This window comes from Oncorhynchus masou, chromosome 3 (genome assembly GCF_036934945.1).
Source record: "Oncorhynchus masou masou isolate Uvic2021 chromosome 3, UVic_Omas_1.1, whole genome shotgun sequence".
In the NCBI taxonomy this organism is placed as follows: Eukaryota; Metazoa; Chordata; class Actinopteri; order Salmoniformes; family Salmonidae; genus Oncorhynchus; species Oncorhynchus masou.
The window spans coordinates 22906727-22921952 of NC_088214.1; the positions used below are offsets into that span (position 1 = coordinate 22906727).

Here is a 15226-nt window from a genome sequence, read left to right on the forward strand (position 1 = left end):
TATAATGTGATTTGATTTATGATGAATTATGAGGGTTCTTTTTTGTTAGTCGGACCGAAACGCGTGTAAGTTACTCATGTTTATTTAGTCAAGAACTAACACGAATAACTAATAAATCGAAACCTAATACAGCCTGACTGGTGCTAACTACACAGAGACAGGAACAATCACCCACGAAATACAAAGCGAAACCAGGCTACCTAAATACGGTTCCCAATCAGCGACAACGAGAAGCACCTGACTCTTATTGAGAACCGCCTCAGGCAGCCAACCTAATTAACACACACACACACACACACCCCTAATGAGCTAAAATCCCAACTACTATAAAACCCCAATATGAAAATACAATACAATAACCCATGTCACACCCTGGTCTAACCAAATATATAACGAAAACACAAAATACAATGACCAAGGCGTGACACCGTTAGACGAATCAGAGTTTTTCCACATTATTTTCATCATTCATTATTGCTGTTAAGCTCTTATCAAAACAGATAATTTCCTTTTTTTATGTTTATCTTTTAAGACAATATCTGACTTGAAAGAAATATGCCTCAGTGCCACTGAGCGATAATGTGTGTAACCTGTAGTAACCTGTAGGTACAATTATGGAAAGTAAAACCATATTTTACGCAGCTAACAAGCTCTCTCAATTCAATTAAATTCAAAGGCTTTCTCTCTCTCTCTCTCTGTCTGTCTGTCTGTCTGTCTGTCTGTCTGTCTGTCTGTCTGTCTGTCTGTCTGTCTGTCTGTCTGTCTGTCTGTCTGTCTGTCTGTCTGTCTGTCTGTTTGTCTGTCTGTCTGTCTGTCTGTCTCGCTCTCTCGCTCTCCTTCATTCAACACAAATAGATATGAATGTTAGAAATAGAGCTTCCATCTCCACGTTCTTCTTCTGAGTTTTTTTGGTTCACATGCTCTGCTCCGCCCACGATCACATCCCTTCCATGGAAAAACAATGGGAGCTGGGATATTGTATTGCCCCATAGCAGCCCAGCCCCCACCCCTAGTTCAGCTAGCTCACAGTGATGTCTGTGGTTCACAGATCCTTAATGATGGGTTAGACTTCCACCGCACCTTTCATCCCAGAACAGAGCACAGCTTCACATCATGCTAGGCAGCCAGGCAGGCAGCCAGGCAGGCAGCCAGGCGGTGTGACTCACCAACAAACGTCTACAACACTGATCATATGATATGATGGAGTGGGGACTCTTGTGGTTCTGTGCTTAGAAGCATTTCCTTATTTAAGTTGGATTTGTACTGTACAGTACATCTTGCAATAAACTGTATGTTCACGTTAGTGTGTACTTCACACACAGTAGCCTACATTATACTACATTGATGATACTTGTTGGAGTGGGGACTGTTTTTATCTGTTTTCATTTAATTACATTTTATATCAAATCAAATGTTATTTGTCACATGCGCCGAATACAACAGGCATTACACCTTACAGTGAAATGCTTACTTACAAGCCCTTAATCAACAATGCAGTTTTAAGAAACGACCTAAAAAAAGTAAGAAATATATAAGAATTGTGTGCTGTGCAGAACATGATGCAATATACTGTATGTTCACATTAGTGTGTACATCACGCACAGTAGCCTACCGAATGTGCAGTACCCCTATAAATTAAGTAAACTTATAAAGTCTTTATATAGCATACATAAAGGATTCATAAGCACCACATAAATGCTTCACAAATCATCTATAAGCATATGGGATACTCTACAAAGGGTGTATAAAGCACGACATGAAATCAAATTGTATTTATATAGCACGTTGATACAACACATGCATTTCAAGGTTGAAATGAAAGGCATAAGGACTTAACATTTCTAACTGTAGAATGAATTGCAAAATGTGACACCTGTATGTTTATAGACCATTTATAGATTATGACATATGTATATTTAGAGACCATTTAGTATGACATATGCTTATAGATGATTTGTGAAGTATATATGTGGTGCTTATGAAGCCTTTATGTCTGCTATATAAAGCCTTTATAAATTGTACTCTGTTTAAAGTGGGACGGATAGGTAATAGTGTATTTGCACATTAGTGCATATTGTATATGAATAAGACCCAATTCAGATGCACAGATATTCATACAGTATGTTAACATACAGCATGTTCCCTTGCAGTGGGTCTTAATCCTGGTCCTGGGGACCCAAATGGGTGAACTACACACCTGATTCAAATCCTCAAAGCCTGATGATGAGTTGATCATTTGAATTAGCTGTGTAGTGCTTGGGAAAAAACAAAACGTGCACCCCTTTGGATCCCCAGGACCAGGATAGAGATCCACTGGCTTAGGGGAATGGATATTAGATAGGGAGGGGTTGAATACCCCCCTTTGCCTCCAGAACCGCCTGAATTCTTTGGGGCATGGAAACTTTGCTGAATTGGTTTCAATTGAGCAACCATTACACCGCTGCCAGCAGCCTGTACCGTTGACACCAGGCAGGATGGGGCCATGGACTCATGCTGCTTACGCCACAATCTGACTCTGCCATCTGCATGACACAACAGGAACCGGGATTTGTCGGACCAGGCAATGTTTTTCCACTCCTCAGTTGTCCAGTGTTGGTGATCGCATGCACACTGGAGCCGCTTCTTGTTTTTAGCTGGAGTGGAACCCGGTGTTGTCGTCTGATGCAATAGCCCATCCGTGACAAGGATCGATGAGTTGTGCGTTCAGAGATGACGTTCTGCACACCACTGTACCTCTCCGTTATTTGCCTGTTTGTGGCCTGCCTGTTAGCTTACACGATTCTTGCAATTCTCCTTCAACCTCTCATCAAAGAGCTATTTTTGTCCAAAGGACGTCCGCTGGCTGGATGTTTTTTGTTTGTCGCACCATTCTCTGTAAAAGCTAGACACTGTCGTGTGTGAAAAGCCCAGGAGGCTGGCCGACTCTGAGATACTGGAACCTGGCACTGACAATCATACCACGCTCAAAGTTGCTTAAGTCACTCGTTTTGCCCATTACAACATTCAATCAAACAGTAACTGAAAGCCTCGATGCCTGTCTGCCTGCTTTATATAGCCCTCTTTCTCTACTCTCTCTCTCTCTCTCTCTCTCTCTCTCTCTCTCTCTCTCTCTCTCTCTCCCTCTACCCCGTCTCTGTCTCTGATTGACAGGAGAACCACTGTAGGCGTATAAAGATCCTCGGAGACTGTTACTACTGTGTGTCAGGTCTGACCCAGCCCAAGACTGACCATGCTCACTGCTGCGTGGAGATGGGCCTGGACATGATCGACACCATCACGTGAGTCTTTAGGTTTCTGGTAAACACTCACTCAGTCATTGCTAGCACCTTGGAGCGTAGCGCTGCGGCATTTGTCTCTCCATTACGTCCTATTCTTGCCCAGGTCCCGGGCTGATGTGATGTCCCAGGTTGTATGGGTCGTCCATGGTTAACACATCACCTGTCTGCTAAATGAACTAGTGTAGCACATGGCCATTTGGCATAGCCAGATCAGGACCTAACATAAGGACAACTCAGAGAATGCTATTCTGTTCTTCTGAAATTGTCACGTCCTGACCTTAGTTCCTTTTTTATGTCTCTATTTTAGTTTGGTCAGGACGTGAGTTTGGGTGGGCATTCTATGTGTTGTTCTATATATTTTTTATTTGTGTTGCTGCACCTTACAGGACTGGTTTGTTTTCGTTTCACTCACTGTGTTATTTTGTTTAGTGTTTCTGTTCTAATATAATAACATGAACACTTACCACGCTGCGCATTGGTCCGATCCTTCATACTCCTCGTCAGAAGAGGAGGAAAACCGTTACAGAAATAAACTACATTTTCTTCATATCATGCTTCTTTCGACCTGTCTAAAATAAATAATGGAGTTATTGTGATGGTGTAGGCTGTATTACATGGGTTTTTTAGACTTTAAAAATGTAGCTGTTCCAGAGGTTTGCATCAGTGTCTTGTAGGCTGTGTGTGGAAGCTAAATGTGTTTACATAATTAACAGTCAATTACCATGAGACCAACATTTTGTGACTGCCACAGCCCCAGGTACAGACACATTGAGTTGTGATGGACACCATATCACATAGCTCTGTATGGCTCTATGGAATGAGCCTGCTGCATCTCTTTCAGCCAATTTATTGATTCATTTGGTTTGACCAAGGATAAAGGCCCAACTGAAGACTGGGGATATTTTTGCTATTCTCTATTCTTCTCATCTAAACCACAGTGGTTCAAGTGAGTCCAGGCTGAAGGATTCCTTAGTGGGATTGTCAATGGCTGCTATGAATACATGCCAAGACTGCAGATAGAGTTGAGAGTGGAATCTCATTTGAGGGCGCGGGAATGGAAATGTATTTGGATGCTTCCTTATGAAGCGTGAAAGTGTTTGTCTCATTTGCATGTCCTGCACAATTTGGAGAAAGAAGAAAGAGCTCAACACTTCAAAAAGCTTTATCCCATCCCGTATTTAATGCATGGCCATGGACTTGGTCTTATATGGCTCTATGATGGCTCTATGTGCACAAGGCCACACAGGATGTCAGCATTCATTAACAGACAATATAGGACTATACACAGACACATAGAGCTACAATGCACAATGAAAACACATGCCTTTCTTTGTTAACGGTAGATTCATATGCATATTAATTTATATTCCTATTGGTGACTAGTATAGCATTTTGCCCTGTTTATTTTAGAGTCTAAAGATTGCTCTTAAATCTCACCCTGCTCCCTCCATACGGGTGGAATTGTCCTCTGTCTGCACTCTTACATTAATAAAAAAAAGTAAAAAATAATTTAGAATCCGGAGTAGCAACCATTTTGTCCTTCTGGCTTATCTCCCCAGAACATGTACTTTTTCCTCCAGAGAGAGAGAGAGAGAGAGAGAGAGAGAGAGAGAGAGAGAGAGAGAGAGAGAGAGAGAGAGAGAGAGGAGGAGGGAGGTTAGAACTCAGCTGTCTGGCCTTTCTATATTATTAGGTGAAGAGGAGCAGCACCATTTATCATGGAAGAATAACATTTGTGGAATTTATGACATTGCCTGCTAAGGCAATAAATTATTTGTATACAGGAATGCTATAGTACACACAAACATCTACTCGTATGCACACACTCACACACAAATGAATGCAGGCACACTTAGGGACTTGGCACTTGGCTGGCAGGCATGTACACACGTACGTACGCACGCACACACATATACACACACAATCACACACACATACACACAGTATCAATGTTTTAATATTGTAATTACTCTCCTCGTGCACCTGCAGGTCGGTAGCGGAGGCCACCGAGGTGAATCTGAACATGCGTGTGGGTCTCCACACGGGCCGGGTTCTGTGTGGGGTCCTGGGACTGAGGAAGTGGCAGTATGACGTATGGTCCAACGATGTCACACTGGCCAACGTGATGGAGGCAGGGGGACTGCCTGGGTTAGTACCAGTTACCACCATGCCAAAATCTACTGTCCCAACATCACACACAACAACTTCACACACAACACAGACGATGAGCAGCACCTCTGGAGCAATTAGGGGTTAAGTGCCTTGCTCTAAAGCACAACGACAGTAGGTAGCACCACATGAGGCTGACTGTTTGTGTTTCTCCTTCTCCACCAGGAAGGTCCACATCACCAAGGCGACCCTGGACTCCCTGAATGGAGACTATGAGGTTGAACCAGGCAACGGTCATGAGAGAAATGCCTTCCTCCTCAAACACCAGATCGAGACCTTCTTCATTGTGCCAACTCACCGACGGAAGGTGTGTTTGTGTCTGCGTACGTGTGTTGTGTGTGTGTGTGTGTGTGTGTGTGTGTGTGTGTGTGTGTGTGTGTGTGTGTGTGTGTGTGTGTGTGTGTGTGTGTGTGTGTGTGTGTGTGTGTGTGTGTGTACAGTATGTGAGATCTCCTGCATGGGAGTGTGTATGTGTGTGTAGGATTAGAGGTGTTTGTATGTGTGTGTGAGGATGAGTGTTTATGTGTGTTTACATTATGAAGCAAAGTAAAAATAGACACATTTTAGGACACAGATCTCATTTGGTCTTATAGTAGTTAACTTAGGTTCAGTGCTGACATCTGTGGAACATGAAGTAAGCCTACTCGCAGTAGTCTAGCCATTAGGATTCCTGGTTTTTACCCAGGCAGCCCGGGTTCAACTCCCGGTATGGGAACTCGCATTTTGGGCGGCAGGTAGCCTAGCGGTTAGAGCATTGGGCCAGTAACCGAAAGGTCGATTGTTGTAATCCCTGAGCCGACAAGGTGAAACATCTGTCGATTTGCCCTTGAGCAAGGCACTTAACCCTAATTGCTCTAAGGTTGCCACTGATAATGACTGACCCTGGCCGTGACCACACTGTCTGAGGGTGTCTCAGGGGGAGTTGGGATATGCAAAAAAATATATTTCTAATTCACACGTACGTATCAATTGTACATTTGTGAAATAGGACAAATATAAGCAACCACCAAATTATTACTAAATTATTATACTAGCATTCTTAGTTGGACTAGGAAACACAGTATGGGACATACGTGAACATGCTTGGATATACAGTACTCAAAATAACATTGGAAATAATTGGAAATACATACATGAACTGCACATAACTTTGGCATACTGCACATGGACAGATGCAGTAAGACTGCCAGAAGTTAGTTACATCCAGATTTTAAAAAAGACTTAACCTCTCATTAGCCTGCATGTTCATCTTAACTTCTTGAAACTCCCCATCCCGGATCCGGGATCGTGACTAAAGCCTCAGGCTCATTAGCATAACGCAACGTTAACGATTTCTGAAAATCGCAAATAAAATGAAAATAATGCGCCTACTCTCAAGCTTAGCCTTTTCTTAACAACACTGTCATCTCAGATTTTCAAAATATGCTTTTGAACCATAGCAATTCACTAATTTGTGTAAGAGTATGCTAAGCTAGCTTAGCATTTTGAGTAGCATTTAGCACGCAACATTTTCACAAAAACCAGATAACCAAATAAATAAAATCAGTTAACTTTGAAGAGCTTCGGATGTTTTCAATGAGGAGACTCTCAGTTACATAGCAAATGTGCAGTTTTTCAAAAAAATATTATTTGTGTAGGACAAATCGCTCCGTTTTGTTCACGTTTGGCTATGAAAAAAACCTGTATACAGTTATAGCCTGAAGCTCATTAGCATAATGTAACGTTAACGATTTCTGAAAATCGCAAATAAAATGAAAATAATGCGCCTACTGTCAAGCTTAGCCTTTTCTTAACAACACTGTCATCTCAGATTTTCAAAATATGCTTTCGAACCATAGAAATTGACTAATTTGTGTAAGAGTATGCAAAGCTAGCAATGCATTTTGAATAACATGTAGCACGCAACATTTTCACAAAAACCAGATAACCAAATAAATAAAATCATTTACCTTTGAAGAGCTTCTGATGTTTTCAATGAGGAGACTCTCAGTTACATACCAAATGCGCAGTGTTTCCTGAAAGCGTCTGTGTGTAGGAGAAATCGTTCCGTTTTCCACATTGCGTCTGGCTACCGAAACGAACCGAAAATTCAGTCACCTACAACGTAAAACTTTTTCCGGATTAACTACATGTGTATACTGACCGAAACATGGCAAACGTTGTTTGGAATCAGTCCTCAAGGTGTTTTTTCACATATCTCTTCATTGACATGCAGTTCGTGGAAGCTTGCTTTACTCTCTGTATCCCTTGGAAAAATAGTGGCAGGTGACTTTTGCGCACCAATTGCGCAGGACACCAATTGCGCAGGACACCGGGCGGACACGTGGTAAATGTGGTCTCTTATGGTCAATCTTCCAATGATCTGCCTACAAATACGTCACAATGCTGCAGACACCTTGGGGAAACGACAGAAAGGGCATTCTCATTCCTCTTGCATTCACAGCCATATAAGGAGACAAGGGAAAACAGAGCCTCAAAAATCCTGTTCATTTCCTGGATGCCGTCTCATCTTGGTTTTGCCTGAAGCTCACGTTCTAGGGCACGCATAGAAAATATCTTTGTATTTCTGGACACGTCAGAGTGTTTTCTTTCGAATCGTAGCAATTATATGCATAGTCGAGCATCTTTTTGTGACAAAATATCTTGTTTAAAACGGGAACGTTTTTCATCCAAAAATGAAATTGCGCCCCTAGAGTTTCAACAGGTTAATAGGTCTGGAAAGACAGTACTTTAGTGCTGTAGTAGTGTAGGCCTACATGTTCCATATGCTGTGTGTATACTCGAAAGTGTTTGGTACGTTTTCATTGAGTTGTCACTCCCTCACGTTGGTAGGGTTGTTCAGATGAGATGGGTTCCCTTACAGTCTCGCTGATGTTCTGTAAGTGCTGTTATTGTGTAGTGGAAACATCTAGGAGCAACAACGGCTCAGCCACGAAGTGGTAGGCCACACAAGCTCACAGAACGGGACCGCCGAGTACTGAAGCGCGTAAAGATGGTCTGTTCTCGGTGGCAACACTCACTATGGAGTTCCAAACTGCCTCTGTAAGCAACATCAGCACAGGACTGTTCGTCCGGATCTATCTATCTCCTCTCCTGCTATCTCCTTCTCCTACCTTACCCTCGTCTTGCAGACTTTATTAAGTCTGGAGAGAGGATCTGACTTCCGGATGCCTGACACCTGTGTATTTATTATATGCTGCTTGGCTATTCCAATGGTACACTGTAAAGAAATGAACAATGCACAGTCTGGTGAGGTGCTGAGACTGCTGACTAGAGGAAGATAAATGAAACAGTCAAGACTCTTCAGCCGAAGCGTTGGCTAATAAATCTACAAGGAAGGAGAGATGAGTGCACAACTTTTCTTTAGCAATTGTGCACTGTTATCCACCAGGTTTCACATGATGTAAAAGTGTATGTATGTGGATCCTTACATGAACCTTTACAGCAGTGTCACAGTGTCTCAGAGGGCCATTCAACCACCCTGTCTTTTTCTACTCTCCTCCTCTGTGAGTGGTGGGACCCTTGACTAAGGTTGTGGCCCAAATGACTCTCCATGAAGTCCACCACGTTTCAACAAGTGCACTAAATAGGAAATAGGGTGCCATTTAAGACACAGATTTGGTTAATCCTCTTAATAGACGCACCGACAACTCTACTTCATCTATAAGAGAGAGAAGAGACGCCACAGTTGTGTGTTTGTGTTTGTGTTCTGTAATCTGGGTTGAAACCATATCTACTGAAGTGTATCTCCTGTATCATAGTCTGTATCTTAACACCTGCTCTCACTGCTTGTTTGTTGACAGATATTCCCAGGATTGATTCTCTCGGATATAAAACCTGCCAAAAAGATGAAGTTTAAGACGGTGTGCTACTTGCTGGTGCAGCTCATGCACTGTAGGAAGATGTTCAAGGCCGAGATACCTTTCTCAAACGCCATGAACTGTGAGGATGGTGACAAGGTAGGGGTTTCTGTGTGTGTGTTATGTAAGGGAGTGTAGGGACAGAGAAGTTGTATGTGTGTGTATACATGAAATGTGTTTTTGTGTGTACATGAGTGTGTGTTGTGTTAGGGAATGTAGAAACAGGGAGAGGCGTTGTATGCGCATGTGTGTGTTGACATAGCACACGTGTGTGTGTGCGGGCAAGTGTGTGCGAGCGTGCATGTGTGTGTGGGGGGAATGTGTGTGTGTCCTCGATGAGGAGTCCCAGCCACCTAGACTTAGTTGACCTTCATCAGCTTACTTTCAAATCCTGTGGTAATCTGGCTAAGTGTCAGTGTGTTTACTTGACCTGCTATTCTTGTGAAGAAATCCTGAGGTCTGGCTACAGTTCAACTCTGGCTCAGGGTATTTAAATGCAGATGCTCAGGGTATTTAAATGCAGATGCTCAGGGTATTTAAATGCAGATGCTCAGGGTATTTAAATGCAGATGCTCAGGGTATTTAAATGCAGATAGACAGGGTATTTAAATGCAGATGGCCAGGGTATTGAAATGCAGATAATTAGGGTATTGAAATGCAGATGCTCAGGGTATTTAAATGCAGATGCCCGGGTCTGTGTGGGTGTGTGTGGAAAAAGGAGGAGAACCAAATGAATATTGCACTTTCAGATAAAAGCATGAAACTTGGTACACTCACCTACCTCTATGTGGTTACACTCATGTAAAATGTCATAGAGCTGTGACTATGTAAAGTTCATGCGATCATCTCTAACAGTTTGAAACTGTTTCCATTTGCTTCGTGATAACCCTGGATGAAAACATGTAGACATAGACAAGACAATACATAGGAGAGGAAAATGACAAAGTGTAAATATACTCGACACAGAATGAAAGATTAGGATTCAGGCCACACACAAACTCTATCTCCAGGTTGTTGGAAATGATACAGACTTGGGGAGAGAAATAGAGAGAGAGAAATAGAGGGTGACAGGAGAGGAGGAAGGAGAGAAAGGATGAGTGCGCTCAGAGCAGGCGTGGGAGTATGATGTGATGACTGTCCTATGCTCCCCAGACCATCTCCAAACGATTGGGTCATATGTAGATGTTCACATCCTCTGGGGAATATATTACAGTGGGAGATAGAGAGACAAATAGAGAGACAGAGAGACAGAGCAAGAGAAAGAGTGGGAGATAGAGGGAGAAACTGAAGAGAGAGACTAGAGAGAGAGAAAGACGGCTTTTAAATACTCATTAGCATAATGAATGCACACACACCTCTGAAACAACCAACAAAAAGCGAGAGGTGTTAAAGGATGAAGGATGATGAGGATGAAGTCAATGGGGTGTGTGTTAACCTTCTGCAACATTCGTCATTCACTCTGTCACCCCCCTGTCCCCATTATGAAGCCACTCTCTCCAGCCTCTCCTTGCCTACCCACTGGCTCTCACACTGTGATACTGTGGTACAGCTCAATGGCTTTCTGCCTTCATCCAGGAAGACTCACTCAGGCAACGTCCCAAATGGCACCCTATTCCCTACAGAGTGCACTATGAAGGGAACAGGGTGCCATCTGGGACGTATCCTCCTTCTCTCTGGTGTTACATCACTGCTTCTGCTCTGCTGCCCCACATAATAATGATATTTACTTCCTATGGACACTTAAGAAAAATGATGTTTAATTGGGTCAGAGAATAAATGTTAGCTGTAGAGGGAATAATGAATGTTAACTGTAGAAGGAATAATGCATGTTAACTGTAGAGGAAACAATGACTGTTAACTGTAGAGGGAACAATGCATGTTAACTGTAGAGGGAACAGTGAATGTTAACTGAACTGTAGAGGGAATAATGAATGTTAACTGTAGAGGGAACAATGAATGTTAACTGTAGAGGGAACAATGAATGTTAGCTGTAGAGGGAATAATGAATGTTAACTGTAGAAGGAATAATGAATGTTAGCTGTAGAGGGAATAATGAATGTTAACTGTAGAGGGAACAATGAATGTTAACTGAACTGTAGAGGGAACTATGACTGTTAACTGAACTGTAAAGGGAACAATGAATGTTAACTGAAGAGGGAACAATGAATGTTAACTGTAGAGGGAACAATGACTGTTAACTGAACTGTAGAGGGAATAATGAATGTTAACTGTAGAGGGAACAATGAATGTTAACTGAAGAGGGAACAATGATTGTTAGCTGTAGAGGGAACAATGAATGTTAACTGTAGAAGGAAAAATGAATGTTAACTGAAGAGGGAACAATGAATGTTAGCTGTAGAGGGAATAATGCATGTTAACTGTAGAGTGAACAATGACTGTTAACTGAACTGTAGAGGGAACAATGAATGTTAACTGTAGAGGGAACAATGAATGTTAGCTGTAGAGGGAATAATGAATGTTAACTGTAGAGGGAACAATGAATGTTAACTGTAGAGGGAATAATGAATGTTAACTGTAGAGGGAACAATGAATGTTAACTGTAGAGGGAACAATGAATGTTAACTGAAGAGGGAACAATGAATGTTAACTGTAGAGGGAATAATGACTGTTAACTGTAGAGGGAACAATGACTGTTAACTGAACTGTAGAGGGAACAATGACTGTTAACTGAACTGTAGAGGGAACAATGAATGTTAACTGAACTGTAGAGGGAACAATGAATGTTAACTGGAGAGGGAACAATGACTGTTAACTGGAGAGGGAACAAAGGATTTTTTGTTTGTTGTGTGAAGTTAAGCATTTCATAAGTTGATGTCAGTTATTGAGAATGTGAAGTCAAGTCAACCACAATGATTGACTTTGTTTCATTGCCCTTTTTGAATACAATCAGAACAAATCTATTCTTACTACATGGTCAATATTGTTGTTGAATGGTTGATGATATACCTGCTAAATAGAGTTGTCACACTACCAGTAACGCGATACTCAAACGTATCGTGGCAAGGAAACAAAACAATGAGGAAGATTTCATTTCTTGAGTAAAAAAGCCCTAATGTTTGAAACAAACATTACTATGTTGTCCTCCAGGGTCTTTTTTTTTAAAAAACACCTACAGCACAGAATATTTGACTTAAAGTAGGTTTTTAAGGTCCAAAGACCTTCTGCTTTGTGTTTTATTTTTTGACATGGAAAATCAAATATTGTGATATTGCGATACTGGTATCATCACAACCCTACCTACATGCAGTTAGATATAAACTTCGTCTACCCCGCAGTGATCCTCAACAATAGACAGTAAAAGCCCCGTAGTATTTTTCCTCCAAGCTCCATTGTTTTGAACAGCTGGTATCAAACCCTCTGAACGTAGTTAAGTCAGGACTCCGTTTCCCACAATGCTGTGCCACAGCGGAGGGCCCTGCGGACGGCTCCAGATAAACTGCGGAACCGGACTTCGGTGTCAGCTAACGTGAGCCAGGCCAGCCCGGGCACGCGGGTCAACCGCTACATTGGTCGTCTGATCGAGGCGAGGCAGACAGAGTCGGACACAGCTGACCTCAACTTCCTTACACTCATGTACAAGTGCTCTGAGCGCGAGCAGAGGGTGAGTTACTGTACTGCACTTACAACACATATGTACACACACACACAACTGCACACTCTGCAACATAAGGAGTAAAATGACTTTTGAATCGGACTCTTTCATAGACATTGCATCCATGTCTGCATAATTCATTGTTTTGCATATATCGGAGACATCCCTCTCTCTGGTTTCTCTGACAGTACCACCAGCTACATGATGAGTACTTCTCCAGCGCTGTTGTCCTCTCTCTAATCCTAGCTGCCTTGTTCGGCCTTGTCTACTTTCTCATCATCCCACAGTATGTATTAGATTATTACAGGATATCATCCTACCACAGTATGTATTAGATTATTACAGGATATCATCCTACCACAGTATGTATTAGATTATTACAGGATATCATCCTACCACAGTATGTATTAGATTATTACAGGATATCATCATCCCACAGTATGTATTAGATTATTACAGGATATCATCCTACCACAGTATGTATTAGATTATTACAGGATATCATCCTACCACAGTATGTATTAGATTATTACAGGATATCATCCTACCACAGTATGTATTAGATTATTACAGGATATCATCCTACCACAGTATGTATTAGATTATTACAGGATATCATCCTACCACAGTATGTATTAGATTATTACAGGATATCATCCTACCACAGTATGTATTAGATTATTACAGGATATCATCCTACCACAGTATGTATTAGATTATTACAAGATATTATCCTAACACAGTATGTATTAGATTATTAGAGGTGTCATCCTACTCCTCTATTCTCTCAGTATGCATTACATTTTTAGAGGATATCTGACAGCAACTCATTCTGTAGCTCTCTCTCTCTCTCTCTCTCTCTCTCTCTCTCGCTCTCTCTCCCCCCCTCTCTCTCTCTCTCTCACTCGATCTCTCTCTTTCATTTTACTATATGATGTCTGACAGCAACACACTCTCTCTGTAGCTCTCTGTAGCTCTCTCCGTAGCTCTCTCTGCAGCTCTCTGTAGCTCTCTCCGTAGCTCTCTCTGCAGCTCTCTGTAGCTCTCTCCGTAGCTCTCTCTGCAGCTCTCTGTAGCTCTCTCTGCAGCTCTCTCTCTGTGTGTCTCTCTCTGTATCGCTCTGCAGCTCTCTGCAGCTCTCTCTGTAGCTCTCTCTGTATCTTTCTCTGTATCTCTCTCTGCATCTCTCTGCAGCTCCCTCTGCAGCTCTCTCTTTCCCACTTTCATTTTACTGTATGATTTATTTATTTTTGTGACCAAATGTTGATTTATTTTGCCTTTTTTTATGGGCGGGTGGGGAGTGTGGGTATTACTGGTACAATATAGAAATTCACATAATTTTATATTCAGGTCATATTCACCTATGGGCTGCTACTCAAGAAGATAATTCTTTTTTTAAAGATACATAAATACAAAGTATTGATCATTATGACCATATTACAGAGTTAACTAATAATAATAATACATTTAGTATGTAAAGGAAAATAAACAAAAAGAAGTGAGCCTCCACACCTAACCTCCCGTCCCCCAACCCCACCCCTTCCCACCCCTCTAGCAACTAGAGTTGTTTGCCATTCACCCCCCCCCCCCCCGCAGAACACACTATATCTTTCTCTTCTCTTTGGTTCTGCTGCCTTTTCAGTTGACTTCCACAGGCTCTGTCCACTAACTCTCCCCCTTCTTCTTCTCCTCTCTCTCTCCCCTCTTTCTTCCACTCTATTCCTCCTCTCTCCTGCTTCTGTCACCAGGGGAACAGTGGTTCTGGTCCTACTGGTCACCTGCATCTGTTTCCTAGTAGTTTGTATCATGTACCTGCATGTCACTAAATTACAGGTAAATGCCTGCTTGATGCCTTGGTCACCATCTGATTTAACATGTCGTTCTTTTACTTATCTACTCACTCACATTTTTGACTGGCTCATTAGCTGTAAGTAGTTTTCCTTTGGCAGGTCAAGTGGCCACGAGAAACTCTTGGCTCAAGCTATAAATAATTTGTCATAAGTTAGTGCTGGTAAATTTGAATTTAGCAAATATAAAACATTTCAGCTTAAATAGGCAAATATTCAATTATATTTTCATAAGTAGTCTATAATGGGAATCTGGTGTATGTATATTGATGTCAATGGCCTTCAGAAAACTTTGCAAATCACACTCAGTTTTCCTTCAAATTCAATGCTGTCTATTAATTTCAGCTTTCGTTGAGGTTGACACTTTTACTTTTTCCGACTTTCCCAATCCCCTCAGCTAATATTATACAAATGTAATGTATTTTCAAATTCAAATTCTTACCAGTCTCCCTCCCCGTT

General features: G+C 41.8%; 1 protein-coding gene across 2 annotated transcripts in view; it reads left to right on the forward strand.

Annotated features, from left to right (window-relative positions):
• Positions 1 to 15226, forward strand: part of LOC135512979 (adenylate cyclase type 1-like) — a 57210-nt gene that overhangs the window by 35635 nt on the left and 6349 nt on the right. The window contains exons 5-11 of one of the 2 annotated variants that reach the window (XM_064935562.1): positions 3151 to 3278; positions 5268 to 5426; positions 5613 to 5754; positions 9251 to 9406; positions 12696 to 12929; positions 13109 to 13206; positions 14669 to 14753. In XM_064935562.1, the coding sequence (XP_064791634.1) occupies positions 3151 to 3278; positions 5268 to 5426; positions 5613 to 5754; positions 9251 to 9406; positions 12696 to 12929; positions 13109 to 13206; positions 14669 to 14753 (1002 nt within the window). The remainder of the gene's footprint in view (positions 1 to 3150; positions 3279 to 5267; positions 5427 to 5612; positions 5755 to 9250; positions 9407 to 12695; positions 12930 to 13108; positions 13207 to 14668; positions 14754 to 15226) is intronic. The other variant, XM_064935553.1, reaches the window with a different exon arrangement.